The sequence below is a fragment of the Cebidichthys violaceus genome, unplaced genomic scaffold (genome assembly GCF_023349555.1).
Source record: "Cebidichthys violaceus isolate CVI_PGR_0920_01 unplaced genomic scaffold, fCebVio1.0.p SCAF_24, whole genome shotgun sequence".
Lineage (NCBI taxonomy): Eukaryota > Metazoa > Chordata > Actinopteri > Perciformes > Stichaeidae > Cebidichthys > Cebidichthys violaceus.
Genome location: NW_027176417.1, coordinates 1040565 through 1056865, shown reverse-complemented (window position 1 = coordinate 1056865; position 16301 = coordinate 1040565). Strand labels below are relative to the sequence as shown.

Sequence of the window (16301 nt, the reverse complement as noted above, 5' to 3'; positions counted from 1 at the left end):
GTGGAGTCGCTCCACTGTCAGTAGACTGAGTGCAAGTTTTAAGACACCAGAGACCAGAGGTTGCCGCCTGAAGCAGCCATTAGCCAGTTAGCGAGCTAAGCTACTAAGATAGCTCGTCAAAATGATCCTTCAAGAGACAATCAAGGATGTCTCTGCTACTGCCGAGAGAAGACTCATCTTACTATGTGGCTTAAGACTATTGTTCCAGTTCTGTCTTATTGTCAGTGTGCTGCCTTTTTCCGGATGTTTGTTCGCCTTCCATCAACAAACAGAGATTGTTTTTTGGGGTAATGGTACACTTTACGGTCATTACAGCAGTCTTTTCAAGCCTGACCTGTCGGTGTAGTGGAGGGAGGCTCATTATTTTCTCTAACTACACACTTTCCCAAGTTATTGGACATGGCATTTTGTTATGGATTGATGGCTGCTATTACTTTAATGTCTTTGTTGTTCTTTCGCTTGCTTATATCTGTGCTTCACTGACTTAAAGGAAAAGAAACACTGGGCATTCTTTTTTTTTGGGGGGGGGGTTTACAGCTACTAACAGAGGCACGTTATTGCTAGTCTGTTACCGCTGCAAGAAGCAACGGTGGTAAAATATTGAACACCTCATTATGTGAATACATCTCGTCTAATTAACATCTCGTTATAGTATCATTCCTGCGCTTGCAAACATGTCGCGGATGAATCGTTGTCTACGGCGGTGTTACACAGTGGTGTTAGACAGATTACACAGAATTAGGCTGTTCTGAGAGTAAAACTAATTACAGTCCGGACGTCACTGCTCTGGCTCTTACCTCATGGGTGTGAAACTGCTCCTTCACCTCCTCCACATTATTGGAGATGGCAGGCTGGCCCTGGAGCCCGTCCTCAGCCGACAGCAGCCACGTCAACACCTACGAAATTCAATCAACGTGCTTAACGGGAAAGCTCTGCTTCTTCTTACTGTCAGCAAGTCGTGAAAAACCCAAACCTGATACCGTCTGACTTTAACCGAAGATGCAAAACATTTAGAAATGACTTGAATTCATGAATTAATCCTCAATTGGTGTTCTAGTGAGTATGTGGGGCAGCAAATGAACTAGTGTCTGTGTTCATAGTAATGAAGGAACCTGCTGCACAGTGCAACAGTTTGGCTCGATGATGTGTTTTTAATCGACATAAAATGAAGCTCTACGGCACAGAGGGAAAAGATACACACACACACACACACAGTCATTTGATGACAATCAGAAAGATATAGCATGTCACCAGACTTGTCCTTTAACAGAAGAGCACTTTAAATGTAAGATAAACATTTCTGTATCGCCACAATAGTCGCCATACCTCCTCCAGTGCCGCCTGGTAGCTCTCCAGGCTGGTGGAGCCTGGAGGCAGAGGACTGAGGCCCCGCTGTAGCTCCTCCTGGCCAGGACTTAGGAACTAGAGAGGGAAGGGATGGAGGGGAGAGAACGGGCAGAGTGTGAAGAGGGATGTGAGGAGGAAGCAAAGGAATGGAGGGCGTCAGGGTACGAGGGGAAAGTAAGAGTTGAAGAGAGGGAACAAAGAAGATAGAGAGCGACGAGGAGAGGCCTGTTAGTGTTTGCTGTCAGCATTACCGGTGCTGACAAGCAGCTCTGGCCTTTGTCCAACCTCAACAACTTGTCCTTTCTCTCTCTCTCTCTCTCTCTCTCTCTCTCTCTCTCTCTCTCTCTCTCTCCCCATATCTCTCTTTGTGTGCGCACTACTGATCTGGACACTAACAATCTCTTTTTATCTGGGCTCCTCCTCCTCCTCCTCCTCCTCCTCCTCTCGCTCTATTCTTCTCTCCAGTAATAAGGTCCTACACAAGGCCCGTCCGCCGTGCTGATAACTGTCCGGCCTCAGCCGGCGCCGCTCTCTCGTTAATGTCTGTTTTGTATTACAAATGTGTGCGCTTCTGTCTGATGGTTCAGACTCAGAAATGACTCCCTCTCTCTGTTAGGAGCTTGTAACGTAATCAAATATGGAATACATTCAGTCTAAAACGCGCTCTTTATTTTAAACTATATCTTTCTGCTCCGAGCTGTCCATACAAAACATGTTTGACTGAGGCAAACTGAGGACAATGCATCGTACAAATGGGTTTGGAGAAGCTTGCGGCGGTGAGACGGGTTCCGCTTTACATCCTAACACAACAGCGGGTGTGCTTGAACGAAGCTTGTCCGACAAATGATCTCCTCTTCTCGCGATGCATTTTCAGGTGCCAGCCGTTACATTCCATATTTGACACGGCCTTCTGAACACATTCCACCACATTTAGTTGCGCAGCAGCGCGAGACACGGCGCCTTTGAGAAGGCATCTGAAATTTTTGAAATGTCATGTTGTGGAATACAGAGGCTATATTAAAAAAAATATATAGAAAGTACAAGACGAGTGGATGAACAGTGACTGTCTACAGTTTTACCTCCTTCTAGTCCTTCTAGTAAACTTTGTTCAACAAAATAAATAGTAGAACGTTTGCCAAGTTTGGATTTTAAGGGTGACTTCGGTCTTTTTCAACCTGGACTCTATTTTCATATGTTTAGTGTCTAATTTTTGAAACTGGTCCAGTATTGATGAAGAGCGCTGCAGACGCTTAACGGGCTGTAATGTCATCATAACACAACGTTTCAATTTCCACTTGTTACATGAACAGGGGCTTTTCAAAATAAACTTCCGTTCTTACAGGAAACTCAGTTTAGGCTGCAAAGCTACTCGGTTAGGTTTAGGAATAGATCTCCTTCTATACTGGTCCAATTTAAATTGTTCCCATTAGTCACCCAGACACAAAAACATGGGAAAAATGGGTTGAAGAATAAGCATGAGCAAAGTTAGTAGCACTTCTGACTCATCATATCACATCAATAGCAAAATCCAACACATTTCATACAATGAATTGTTGAAACACAATGTGATTGACTGGCAGGAGGAAAAAAAATGTCCAAATCAACAAGTCCCATAGTTTCACATTCAGTCTTAAAATATTATTTTGACACGAAATTCCACTTTTCAATGTGTTTTCAGTTGTCACAGGTGTATATAGATATATATATATATTGAAGACTTGTTACGATAGACATTTTTTATCAATGCAGAAAACCACGGGCAGACGAAACAACAGGTGTGCAGCCATAAACAGACAGATGGACGTTTGGCGTGGAGTGTTAGCGCTGTGAGACACGGACCTGATCAGTAACACGCCTCCTCTTTTGCTCGGGCGACTTGACATACGCTGCCTGGGTGTAGGCATAGCTTTTATAGCGAGGCTGAGGGGAGGGACTCCGCACGCTGCCCTGAGCCACACTCACTGTGATCTGAGAGAGAGAGAGACGGAGACGTGGAACAGGACAGGGGAAGAGGGAGGGAGAGAGTCGGCAGGAGAGGCCGGGAAAAGAGAGGAAGATAGAAGAAAAAAAAGAGAGCCGGAAGGATGCAAAACAGAGCGGGAAAAAAAAAAAAAGATCCAAAAGCCAAATTATGCAGAGGAAGAAGAAGCAAAAAAATGAAGTGACAGAGTGGAAACAGGGAGCAAAGCATGATGAGAGATGAAAATGAGAAAGAGAGAAGCAGAAAACAGGAGAGAAAAAAAAAAGAAACATGAATAATCACACATAAGCTCCGTTTCCATCCAAATGTCAAGCTAATTTTAGGTGAACTTTCGAAACGGCATGAATAACAAATAAAATACAGATTTTATTTTTTTTTGCGTTTCCATCACCAGAGTGTCAAAAAACACATTTACAAGAAAAATGGAAAAGTCTGTAAAATCTATATTGGGCAAGTTATTTACTTGCGTTTCAGTTATAAATAATGCCACCTCATAGAGTTCAGGAAGGATGTGGTGACTCCAATGGACTGAAACATTTACTTGAACTAATTCCTTTAGAGAAAATGTACCTGAGACTGTGTAGCCTTAGGAAGAAGAAACAACAAATACTTCTTCTTATAAATGAAAAGTTTAAAAGCAATAAACGATCTTTCAGCTGCCACTTGTACCGACAGTGCTCCTTTTTTTTTTTAGCAAAATGCATTATGAATTATTATTCACCGAACAATACATCATATTTTAGAGGATCATGCATCATTTTTTTTAATAAAATATAATTTGCAAAATGTATTTAAATCTTTCATACATAGTGGATGTTAACCATAAAGTAAAAAAGAATGGAAAAAACTCAAGTAAATAGTTTACTTTCTACCACTGCCCATATTGGTTTTGTAAAGGTAAAGACGGCTGTAATCTGATTAGGGGAATTATGCTTTTTAATATTTGATATTACAAAACGTCATTGGATGGAAACCTGGCTACAGATAATGCAGACATGAGAGAGGGCAGAGGAAGACGGAGAGAGAACAGAAGTGTTATGCAGAAGCTGGACAACAGACAGTGTGGCGCACAGTCAAAGCTGGTGTTGATGAGCATCTTGTTTCACTCACATTCTGGCACAATGATCTGGCTAGCAAGCTAGCGCTGTTGAACCGCAGTCCACAGCATCATCTTATTGGATAGCAAGCAAATGGCTGATTTTTTTTTTAGCTTAATTACAAGTTTTCACAGTGGGTTTTTACAAGAAGTGCACTGAAATAAATAAACATTTTGTGGATAATTTTTGTGTTTCTTCTCTTTTCTTTCCTGGATGTAAGCTAGCTAGGTGGCTAGTTTGCTACCGTATGCTAACATTACGTAGACTGTTTCTCCAGCTGGCAGACACGACTTTATAACAACAGGGTGGAACAAATACATTATTTAGTTATTAAGTATTTAACATTTGTTTTTGTTTCTTGCAAATGTGTCCGAGCGTCTTGGGTTCGTGTGTGAGGGGAACTTATAAGACGTAATAAGCAAAGTCGGGAGACCAGACATCTCGTTCAGCCCACGGCGTCTCTCTATATTTTTGCCCCCCCCCCAAACCAGAAGCGGGAGTTGCTTTTCCTCTACGGCAAACCTGAAGGGACATATCATCACCAATACAAAACGATAAAAGTGAGACAGTCTGTTACACTAATACATTTATTATTATCATTAATTGGTGTTTATTAACTCAGACTGTTTCCCTGTGTTTCCCTTCTTTATGCAAAGCTTAAATAATCAACTATTAGGTCTAGCTCTTATTTTCCGGTCATTAAACGTATCTAACGTTAATTCAACGCCAATAATTTAAAAACAAGTCCCAGAAAGTTGAACTATTTTGTTAATTAATGGCGATGGCTGAGCCGGCGGCTAGCAACAGCGCTAACACTGAAACAACGGCAACACCTTGAAAGAGCTAACAGTGTTTACCTGAGTGGGTGCTACGCTTCCACGACGACGCCGTGGGTCAGCACGGGGCTATAGTGTGAAGGTAAATCACAGTCAAAATCCGAAAGCGCAAACGAGATCCGCGCGCGCGCGCGCGTGTAGAGGTCCCTCACATCACTCCGCGCATACTATCACTGCTCTTCTGCTCGCGAAACTTTAACCTGCTCGCTCGCGACACTAAGTGGGCGGACCCAGTCACCATTGTATAACTAAATTGAATTGGTTACACTATACAATGACAGATATTCTGCGTGGAGTGATGTGAAAGCGCTCGTCAAAGTAAAATACGTGCGCGGCTGTTTGATTTGCACGCGCAGGACCTCTACACACGCGCCCGCGTGGATCTCATTTGCGCTCTCGGTTTTTGACGGTGATTTGCCTTCGTAGATTAGCTAGTCAGTGGGCACGCTCGCATGCACTTACATGCACACGGACTGACTACGTAAACAAAGTACATACAAGCAATTCAAAACTATTACATTAAATTAAGACAATGTCGGACTCTGTCGTTTGTTTTGCCCGCATAGAGACTGTGTCTGCCCCACGGCCACTTAAATGAATTCAAACAAAAACACAGGAGTTATACAAAATAACCACACAGAAGCCACCAGCACAGTGCAACAAAAATATTTAACAAAATATAACAAATGAAATGCGTGCCCTCTGTTATTTAAAGCTGTTCTAGTAAATGGTTTAATATCAGATCATTATAATAAGAGTTTCCATCTTTGACTCAAGCCTCAAATCAACCCTACACCTATAATATACAATGTGCACTTCTGCTATTATTAGTGCTCCTACTGCTATTACTACTCTCATTATACTGTATGCATCATTTCTGTCACATGGATTGACTACGTTATTTATTTGAATGTTCATTTCGACAGAGGATGTCGTACGCTGTATAGATTGTAAAGCCCTCGGTGGATATCGGGCCGTACAAATACGATGTCATTTAACATTAATCATATGCAGTAGTACAGTAGCAGTAAGTCAAAGTAGTCTATCTGACATTTGGACCGGGGTCAGTGCTGCAGTGCTGCAGCTTTTGTCAGCAGTGGGAGGGAAAACAATATTCACCAGAAGTGTATGAGCGCTCCTCACTAAATCACTCACACTGCTGTGTGGAACGCATTATTTCTATTTGAGTGGTAATCTGCGCATTCTTTACAATTGTTTGACGTGCAAAATGAAAAACGTACAAGACGGCTTACTGGAATCAGTTGGCCTAATGAGTCATTAAGCGTGTGATGAACACAGTTTTGATGAAGCCTCTCGGATACGGCTCACAGCTATACTGTACGTGGTTTGGATGGGAATCCCAGTGCTGCCTCTTCATGTATATTAAGAGACACTCTATGGCCAAATGTATGTCGACACAACCGTAAATCCATGTGGGATCTCGCTCTGTCCACACAGTGCCCAATAGTGTCGGATTTCACCTTTATAATCACACAGTACAGGTGTCACCTTTTCAAAGTTTGAGCTTTTATTTTGGTGGGACAAGAAGCGTTTTAATTGATGACTGATTTTCCCCGCTTGCTTGACATCCCCATGCTGCCTTTTCGACGACGGAGAGTGCATCGCTAAAAACCCACTCAACCATTCCACCACAGACATCGTAAAAGTTTAATCTCTCGCCGTCTCGGCACTTACTCTCCCGCTATCAATCTCCTCCTTCACCTCCATCAACTGTCTCTCTCTGTCCTCTCCTCTCTCCTCACCCGTCTTCAGTCTGTCTTCCTGCTCTGTTTCCCCCCCCCCCCTTTCTCTCTTTGCTGGATTAGGTGTGTTTTCTGCTGCAAAGAGCAGACAGCCAGAGGCAACCCGGACCTGGATCAAACCTTTCCTGCTAAATTACTCCTAGTGTTTGTTTTTCACCCGCTCCGAGCACCAGACGGGTGTTTCTCTTTCTTTCGCTGCGTCAGGACGCCTCAGATAATGTCACATAAAAGCTGAGTTTGTCTAGTTTTAAGCAAACGTCTCAAACTTTTCCTACCAAAAAAGCTCTCTTCCTCCCTGAGTCCCAGGTGGTGGCGTTGATGCAAGGAGGCGGTGACAGCGGCGCTTTGATGATGACAGATGAGGGAGGAGGCAGATAATAGCCGCTGTCAGTAACTTTGTTTTCTTCCTCTCGTCTTTCCTCCCCGTCTCTCGTTTCATTGCCACCTGACTTGTTCTTGGCACTCCATATTTGTCTGCTCCATCTCACTCTTCATTCCCGCCCTCTATCTTTCTGTACATCTTTATACATCTTTACACCTACCCCGCTTCCTCTCTCTCGTCTTTCTCTCTAAGTCTACGCCTCTCCGTCTGTCTTATTCCCAGAAGGAAAAGCCCGGCAGTTTTTCTCTCTTCTCAGAGAGCTGATGAAAGGGGGGGGGGGGGGGGGGGGGGGTTGATGTGGCCATTAAACAGAGTGAGATGATAATATTACCGGCCATTACTCCAAGAAGCTCACTCTGTCCTGCTGCGATTCAGCACGACACTGACCTCTAAAGGTCAGCACAGGTGGATCTAATTTGTGACTCTCTTTTTTCAGAGCTTTTGTCTCAATTTATCAGTCGATCTTCATTCAAGAGAGAGGTGATTTAAGAACTCCTCCCTGGAAGGCCACTACATCTACCAGCATGCTGCTATCTACAGCTTTAGGAGCAGTCGAGCCGAAAGGTTATTATCTTAGTCGTGCCTGATTAAAATGATCGGGATAATTTGTGGTCCCACTGAGAAACAAATATGCTCTCTAGCTATTCCTCTTCTCATTCATCATTTAAATGTAGAATCCAAACAGTGCCTCTTTATGCTGGTGAGCCCGTGCGGCCGCTGGTTAGCGCCTTCCTTTTATTTCACCGAGCTATAAGCAAAGAGGGAGTTTCCAACCTCACCTCTCGTGTTTTTGTCCCTTCTTCTTTTACTGCTTGTAGAGATGTAAAGATGAAGTGCCTCCACAGTAATGCCGTTACGCGACCCTTCATTATTGAATTTATTCTCAAGAAATCTCGGAAGAGTTTCTCTGATTAATTCTGTTCTCGGTTTTTGCCGACGTACGCCGCTGATTGAAGACAACTCCGAGGGCGTTTGAGAGCGGGGATCGTCCCCTCTGCTTCACTCTCACTCTAAACACCACAACAGAGAGGGTGCTGCTGGGAGCTTCACAAGCCCACTTTGTCATGTTGATGAAGCTGCAGCTTGGCCAGATAGCGGAGGCTCATTTGGCGACTTGGTTAGATAATGAGTCATTTAGTTGTGTAATATTCAATACGATAAGAGTCTCGTTCCGTAGCGTGGGCGTTGCCACAACAACAGAGCTGTGACATGTAAACATGAAGCTCTTAAGACCAAGTGCAGAGCTGAGCGCAGACACAGCAGCGCATGCAGAGCAAAGGCTCATGGGAGATCAATCGCGGCGTCTTGCTACCATCATGGTAACAGTAACACCACAATGGCCTCTATGACACTTTCTAGGGCTCATTAGTTTTGGTTTCCTTTCCTTCCTTCCTTTCCTGTCCTTGGTTTGTTAGTGAGATCATTGTTGTTCAGAAGTTTTTCCTTTTTTTTTTTTTTTTTTGGACTGTGGCACATATTCAAACAGAAGCGTTTCATTGCTATTAAATATGCATCGCGTCTGAACGGGGCTTTAAAGACGTTATTAACAAGGCATTGTGGGATTCTAGGTGACGCGGGGTTAAAACTGACTTAATGCAGCAGAAGTTGGTGAAATTGGCCGAGAAGGGTCTCGCTGCAGAGCTCCATGCTCGGGCCCACCTCCTCCGTTGGACCCTTTCAGCACCACTGTTAACAAACACGTGGACGACATGCGTGTCTAACCTGCTGGGAGAAACGCTGCTGGGTCTGGATCTGGTAGTGCTCCTCCGTCGTCACCCGGGCGACGCTGGGTGCGGTCCCCCGCGGCAGCGTCTCCACCTCCTGGATGGCTTCCATGGAAACGCTTTGGGGAAGCACCTGGAAGAGTGACGTCACGTACATGATGACACTCTTCTTGTCAGGGTGAGGCACCGCCACATCTGAAGAGCAGGAAGCGAGACGAGTAAAGTTCATTTCAAACCTCTGAGATGAAGGTTTTGTTCTTCGGCGATTGTTCAGTATTTTCTGACACATTCAAATTGATTCATCAAACAAGTGATTGTGAGAATTGTTAGTCGCAGCACAAATCTTTCTTACTTTCAATGAGAGGGAGCTTGAAAACAATAAGTACGTGACAGCCACTTATAAAAGCATCCTAGAGGCTGCAGGGTGATGCAGTCGATCTCTCAACTGCCAAAACCGCAGACCGCCGCTCACTCTTTCTTTATTTCCCATAGCAGCGGTGTGTGTCAGCCCGTCTGCCCTGAAATCTGGTGGCTAAATTAGGTCCGAGCGAAGTTCCCCGACAGGTGGAGCAGTGGTTTCGGGGAGGGCGGCAAAAGAGCCTGCGGTCCAGGCCAGACGGCCCCGGGGCAAAGCTAATAGAGACGGATCACAGCGGAGCGGAGACGCGGCGGACAAATGAACGCCAGAAGAGACGAAGAGAGAGGATGTAAGGGAAGAGGGCGAGCTGAGGGTGAGGAGGCCGGGAGCAGAAGGGGAGGAAAGAAAGAGACAAGAGAAAGAGACAAGAGAGAGCTAATGAGCGGACGGCGTGTAGAGTGCGGCTGGCTCGCCACCGTTCAGAATAATGAACAGCAGAAAGGAGGATGGCGATGGAGAGGAAGAAGACGGGGAGAAAAATAGCCGGATGCAAAGTAACGAGTGTGTGCGATAAGACAGATGTGTGTGTGTGTGTGTGTGTCAGCGCGTCGACAGATAAACACGGAGTCATAAGTTTGGCTGTAGAATACTGATTCATCAGCATCACAGAGAAATCTGAGGACGTTATTGTTTGTCTGAGGAAGACGGACAGCTCCGTAAATAACGGCGGCGTCTGCGAATGTGTGTCCGAGTGGCCGCACATCCCTCACTCGTTCTGTCCCGTCGTCTCCATTGTGATCACTTCACCCATGACGCTCCGCAGTCACGGTATGCATGTTGTACCTCACCAGCCCTTGAAGCGACACCTAAATATTCATGGCTACAGTGAACGATTTGTTTACAGCTGTAGTGATCTTCCCTCTCCTAAAGAGTCGTGCCCACAAGTGATTTAAAAACCACAAAGCCACATGGTTGACGTTTACGATTACACCATGAAAACAGTACAACTGCAGTCGACATCTTCACTAAGATTTGCACAAACCGCAAACAACCCCAATTTGACTTGACTTAAAAAGCCCAGGTGGTGGTGGTGGTGGTGGTGGTGGTGGGGGGGGGGGGTTTGGCAGTGTTTTTGAGCATCGGTGCACAGCCTGCTAATGATACGCGTTTCACCCCACTTGCTCAAAACTTGTGACTGTTTGTTGTGAGATCGACGGGAATCCATCTGTCGTTGGGAGGATTAAGCGAGCTGCGAGGGATTACAGCGTTCCCTGTCGAAAACACAGCGCTCTCACCGGAGGGGATTACAGACGACGACTGCTCAATTACTGCAGCCGCATTACGACGCGCGGTTCAAAGTGACGCGCGGGAGATGTAAATGACTTTAGTTTAAGAAAGTTATGGAGCTATGTAGGTAGCAGGTTGCGCATCGCTAATCCAAGTCCTTCCACCAAGGTGACCTCGGTCATCACTATGGCAACACCCAATCACGGCACGGCACATCCTGATCAACGGGGCTAATTACGGTGTATGATTGGAAGGCGTAGAATACGGTTAGAGCTGTAACTCACCTCCAGTCTTCTTCTCTGGAATAATTGGTGTGTGTGTGTGTGTGTGTGTGTGTGTGTGTGTGTGTGTGTGTGTGTGTGTGTGTGTGTGTGTGTTCTTGCGCTTGCTACATAGTGAGGATCTAGTGAGCTTTTAACCAACAGAGTGAGGACATTTCGGCCGCTCGTCACTTCTTTAAAGTCTTGGTTGGGGTTAGACGTTTGCTTGTGATGGTTGAGTGTTCGTTAAGGGGCGTGTGTGTGTTAGTTACCCTCAACGTCCAGCAGTCTCTCTATCCCCAGGTGTTGCTGTGCCTTATTAAAGGCGTGTTCCAGTCTGTCGATCGCACTCGTCTTCGTCTCCACTGAGCTCCAATCAAAGAGCTCGGGTCTGCGGAGGCAAAGGGGAAATAAACAAGGATCACGTAGCCACTGCATCCCGAAATAGAGGAGCACCCCAAGTATTTAGTAGACCGTGTCCCCGGTTGGTCGTTTCCTCAGTCGCCCTCTGCAGGTTTTTCAGGATGTGTTGAATAAAAGGAGACAAAGAGCATTCTCCAAAGTAAAAAGGGCTGACGTCGAAGTAATAAAAAAAGTTTTTAATGTTCTTATTATATAGCCGAGATTAATTTTCTTAAAAATGAAATACACTGTAATTAACTCACTTCAGCTGAGGCAGTCGGGTTTATTTTTGGAACAGGTTTCCAAGTCAGCAACCGATTCTTAGCTGCACACGGTCTCCAGTCAACAGCCATAAAAAACCTAAACGGTACCATTCTTTTGCGTTGTGTGATTGGAACATTTGCTCTGTGAAACGTGCTGGTACTCCACGTTCAGCAAACGCGATGCGTTGTTGGGCGATGGAGCGAAGTGATCGGCAGGGTGATGGCTTCAGTGTGTGTGTGTGTGTGTGTGTGTGTGTGTGTGATCTCCCGCTGTGTTCCTGTAAGGACACTGCTAGCTTACCATGATTTGATTCATTAACACACGAGTCCAGGCTTTAGACCCAAACACTCATTATTTCACCTCTACACAGCCGTTCATCCATCCATCGTCCATTCACTGATTCATTTACTTATTTGTTCATTCACTACTAGTGCAGCTTTTCTATATAATATTAGGACTTCACTGCACTAGATGTGTAATTATTCTTTATACAGAGCATAGAGGCTCACTGGCTGCTTTTTAAATGTCTGCAGAATAACTGATTATAGCTTTAAAGTAATCGTAACCGTATCGTTCTTCTGGTGGGCTTCCTGTAGCAGCGCATCACTAATAGCTGGCTGATACTACCCGACATATTCTTTCTTTTTCCCTTTGTTTTTTTTTCCCTAAGTGATAATTGGCTGATTTTCCACATCTCTGTGTATCTATTTCATAAAATGTATGAACAAGACCAGAATAAAAAGGCAGCCAAATAAATCTCCCTCCGTACTACTTTGGGATTCCACTCCTCCACTTTGTGTCTATCGCTATATTTTCTTTCTCTGCTAACACACACACACACACACACACACACACACACACACTCACAATACCCATTTTATAGTACCTGTGGCTGTGGATGAGGGCATTGAAGGCCAATCCATCATTCCAGCTGCTGGAGAAGTTAACCACATTGACCTGAGGACAGAGATAATGGATATAAAAAGGCTAACCTGTGGAAGCAGTATGACACCCACTGTTGAAACGCCGTCACCCTGATACTGGTTTCCATTTATATAGATATACATTAGATTATATCCGTTCTCTCTCAAATTGCCAGTGTGAGCTTTTAATACATGTGACAGAATACTACAGCTAATACATGAGCTCTGGAAGAACATGTGCCGTGAAGAGAAGACACATAAATGAACCACTCCTTGTTTCTAACAACGACCGTTGATTTTGGCGACTGATATGAAGTCTCTCTCCAGAAGATTTTACTCGTGGTTGCTGGCTAACGTTGGTCAATTTAAGTTATTTCAAATTGCCCGACATTTTAATAATTCCAGTTAACCTTCCTTGATGGCTACACACTAGAGGTCTTCGCGGGACCAATACGGGTTCGGATCCAGGGTTTGTACGGTCGATCGCATTACATGGGTCACTGCCAGGGACAGGGTGAAGGACAGGGTGAAGGACAGGGTGAAGGACAGGGAGAAGGACAGGGAGAAGGACAGGGAGAAGGACAGGGTGAAGGACAGGGAGAAGGACAGGGAGAAGGACAGGGTGAAGGACAGGGTGAAGGGCAGGGAGAAGGACAGGGTGAAGGACAGGGTGAAGGGCAGGGAGAAGGACAGCGTGAAGGACAGGGTGAAGGACAGGGAGAAGGACAGGGTGAAGGACAGGGTGAAGGACAGGGTGAAGGGCAGGGAGAAGGACAGGGTGAAGGACAGGGTGAAGGGCAGGGAGAAGGACAGCGTGAAGGACAGGGTGAAGGACAGGGAGAAGGACAGGGTGAAGGACAGGGTGGGACAGGGTGAAGGACAGGGAGAAGGACAGGGTGAAGGACAGGGTGGGACAGGGTGAAGGACAGGGAGAAGGACAGGGTGAAGGACAGGGTTTCTTCTCTCAGAAATCGCTTTTCTGTTTTTCCAAATATTAGATGATATTTATTCAGGGAGTGCAGTTCGTGGCAGTGTGGGCTCCAGGGTGGCTCTGACAGCTTGACAGAGTGGGGGGGGGGGCTTAGCGATTCAATTATTCTGGAAATAGACCACACTTTCAAGAAGCCTGGTACAATTTGGAGTGGAACAACTATAAAATGCCATATGTCATCCAAACAGTGGCATATGATTTGTTGCGAGTCCTCTTGGCAGTTTAGCTGTGAGGCTTCAATACATAAGAGAACAACTTAAGCCAAAGGAAACAGATTAAATGGAAGAAAAAAAAAAGAAGTAGATGGCACCGTAGAAACCTGTACAAATACTGAACACTCCAAAGACATAATGCTTACCGCTGACATTTTAAGTTAATTGGATTCCTTTTTCACCCCGAGTCTCATACATAGGGCTGTAAAATGATAATCATCTCGTGGCAGTAATCCCAGATCTGGATCACCACCAAAAACCAATCCATTATTCCTTGGCCCAGAGCCTATCCGCCAAATTTCGTGGGAAATCTGTTTATGAGGGGTTTTAGATATCCACACAGATGACAGACAACTCAAGGTCTTTGGCTCTGGTGAAAACCTTTTACGCCACTAAAGAAGACTCATTAGACTCGAAGCCATTGCTTTGAGATGAAGAAAGACATTTGCTCGACATTTACCCGGTCAGTTAATCAGACGACTATTCTTTATGGCGTCACAGGACCACAGTTTCATGAAAACCCAAGAGGGGCCCGGTAGAAGAGAGCTACAGTGACGGGGGATCCCGAGTGACAGCCTGTGAATTGAGGACGAGATCGAGTGGATAGTGAGGTAACTGACCTGAGGATACTGGCGCGTGTTCTCACGAACCCAACTCAGCAGAATCTTCTCAGTGTTGGTCTGCTGTAGGCCCGCCATCACATCCTTCATCACATCCTTTACCTGCACAATTTAGAGGGAATACAATGTGAGCAAAGTCAAATGAAATGAAATGGTTCATCCTCAGAGAAGCATGAGTTGACATTTTGCTCAAGGTGCATGAATATCTATGGTAAATTGGGTGCATTAATATATGTGGTTTAACTAAAATGGAAAGGGTTCATCCTCTGAGGAGCAAGGCTGGTCTCTATACGGTGGCAATGCCAGTTGGTTGGTCGCCAACCACCACTCCTTTGGTTGAGACAGCTATCTGATGGACTGCCATGATATATTTTGAAGACAAGCATTGTCCTAAGAGCCAGACTCATTGCCAATTTTGGTTTTAATAAATATGTTTACAACTGTTGGTTGGTTTCAAATTGAGTCTAGATATTCATGGTCCCTAGTGGATTAATCACAGTGACTACGGTGATCCTTTGACTTTTCCACCTTACGTTTCCATTTGTTCAGGGAAATACCTTCACATCTACACACTAATAAGAGGCAGTAACGTGCACAATTAGCAGTTGGCTACAGTTAGCAGTTACCATCAAACACACACACTCTCCACTCTCACACTTACAAAAGGACTCTCCTGACAGAACAACAGATTAAAAGCGATGTTAATGTGAAGCCCAGCTATGTCACACCACCACAAAGCGTAATTTTTTTTTTTTTGTTAAATATCCGCTGCTTTCGAGCAAAGTTTTGACGTGGCCTGTCAGTGGATACTTTGCATATTCACACACACATGGCAGCACAAAGACACTTGTGTGCGCGGATATGGTTGCATCCTCACAGGCTGGATTCTTTTTGGCAGTTGTGAGTGACAGTTTTGGAGCACTTGTTCAGGGCTCAGGGGGGCGGGAGAGCGAGAGAGAGAGAGAGAGAGAGAGAGAGAGAGAGAGAGAGAGAGAGAGAGGAGAGAGAGGGAGAGGGAGAGGGAGAGAGAGAGAGAGAGAGAGAGAGAGAGAGAGAGAGAGAGAGAGGTGTTATACTTTTCACTGCCCGTTGCGCATTGCTTATGCATATCTTACCCTCACCTTTCTATCAGCCACATGCACACACACACACACACACACACACACACACACACACACACACACACACACACACACACACACACTTGCACAGAGACATGTAAAGTAATAGAGTAAGAAAGAGGAGGAAAGAGTCTATTACACACTCACTGATACACACTCACACACCACGACACCTAATAATAGAGTTTGGTGTAATTTGGAGTCGAGGTGAACTCCCAGCAAGGGGACTCTCTCACTCACACACACACACACACACACACACACACACACACACAGGTTTGTTAGCGATTCCTTATAGAATGTGGTCTGCTGGGTAAAAAAGGGACTCATTTGGGAGTAGGTCACTGCATGCATTTCCACTTTAATTGGAGGGGTGCTTTGACAAAGACTGCTGTGTACACACACACACTCACAATGACACACACCTACACACTGACAGAGACACACACACACACACACACACACACACACACACACACAGACGTGCCCACACACAAGTAAAACGATAACCTCCAGGGCGCAGCAGCCTTTGACGGGCATGCACGCTACACACACACACACACACACACACACACACACACACACACACACCTCATTACGGAATTGTGTTTTGCTATTAATCGCGTCATTAAGTCGATGCCAAAAGTAGCGTGATTGAGACATTAGCCACTATTCAACTTAATGAGGAATGAAACACAATTAAAATGTATTGTGATGCAAGCTATTAAAGCTG

At 45.1% G+C, this 16301-nt stretch overlaps 1 protein-coding gene across 3 annotated transcripts in view; it reads right to left on the bottom strand.

Moving 5' to 3' along the window:
- dmd (dystrophin) overlaps window positions 1–16301 on the bottom strand; it is a 105753-nt gene that overhangs the window by 88507 nt on the left and 945 nt on the right. For all 3 annotated transcript variants that reach the window (XM_068719285.1, XM_068719286.1, XM_068719287.1), the window contains exons 2-8: window positions 14448–14549; window positions 12588–12658; window positions 11308–11426; window positions 9129–9325; window positions 3187–3315; window positions 1327–1422; window positions 798–896 (exon numbers count right to left, since the gene is read on the bottom strand). In XM_068719285.1, the coding sequence (XP_068575386.1) occupies window positions 798–896; window positions 1327–1422; window positions 3187–3315; window positions 9129–9325; window positions 11308–11426; window positions 12588–12658; window positions 14448–14537 (801 nt within the window). In that variant the 5' untranslated portion in view covers window positions 14538–14549. The remainder of the gene's footprint in view (window positions 1–797; window positions 897–1326; window positions 1423–3186; window positions 3316–9128; window positions 9326–11307; window positions 11427–12587; window positions 12659–14447; window positions 14550–16301) is intronic.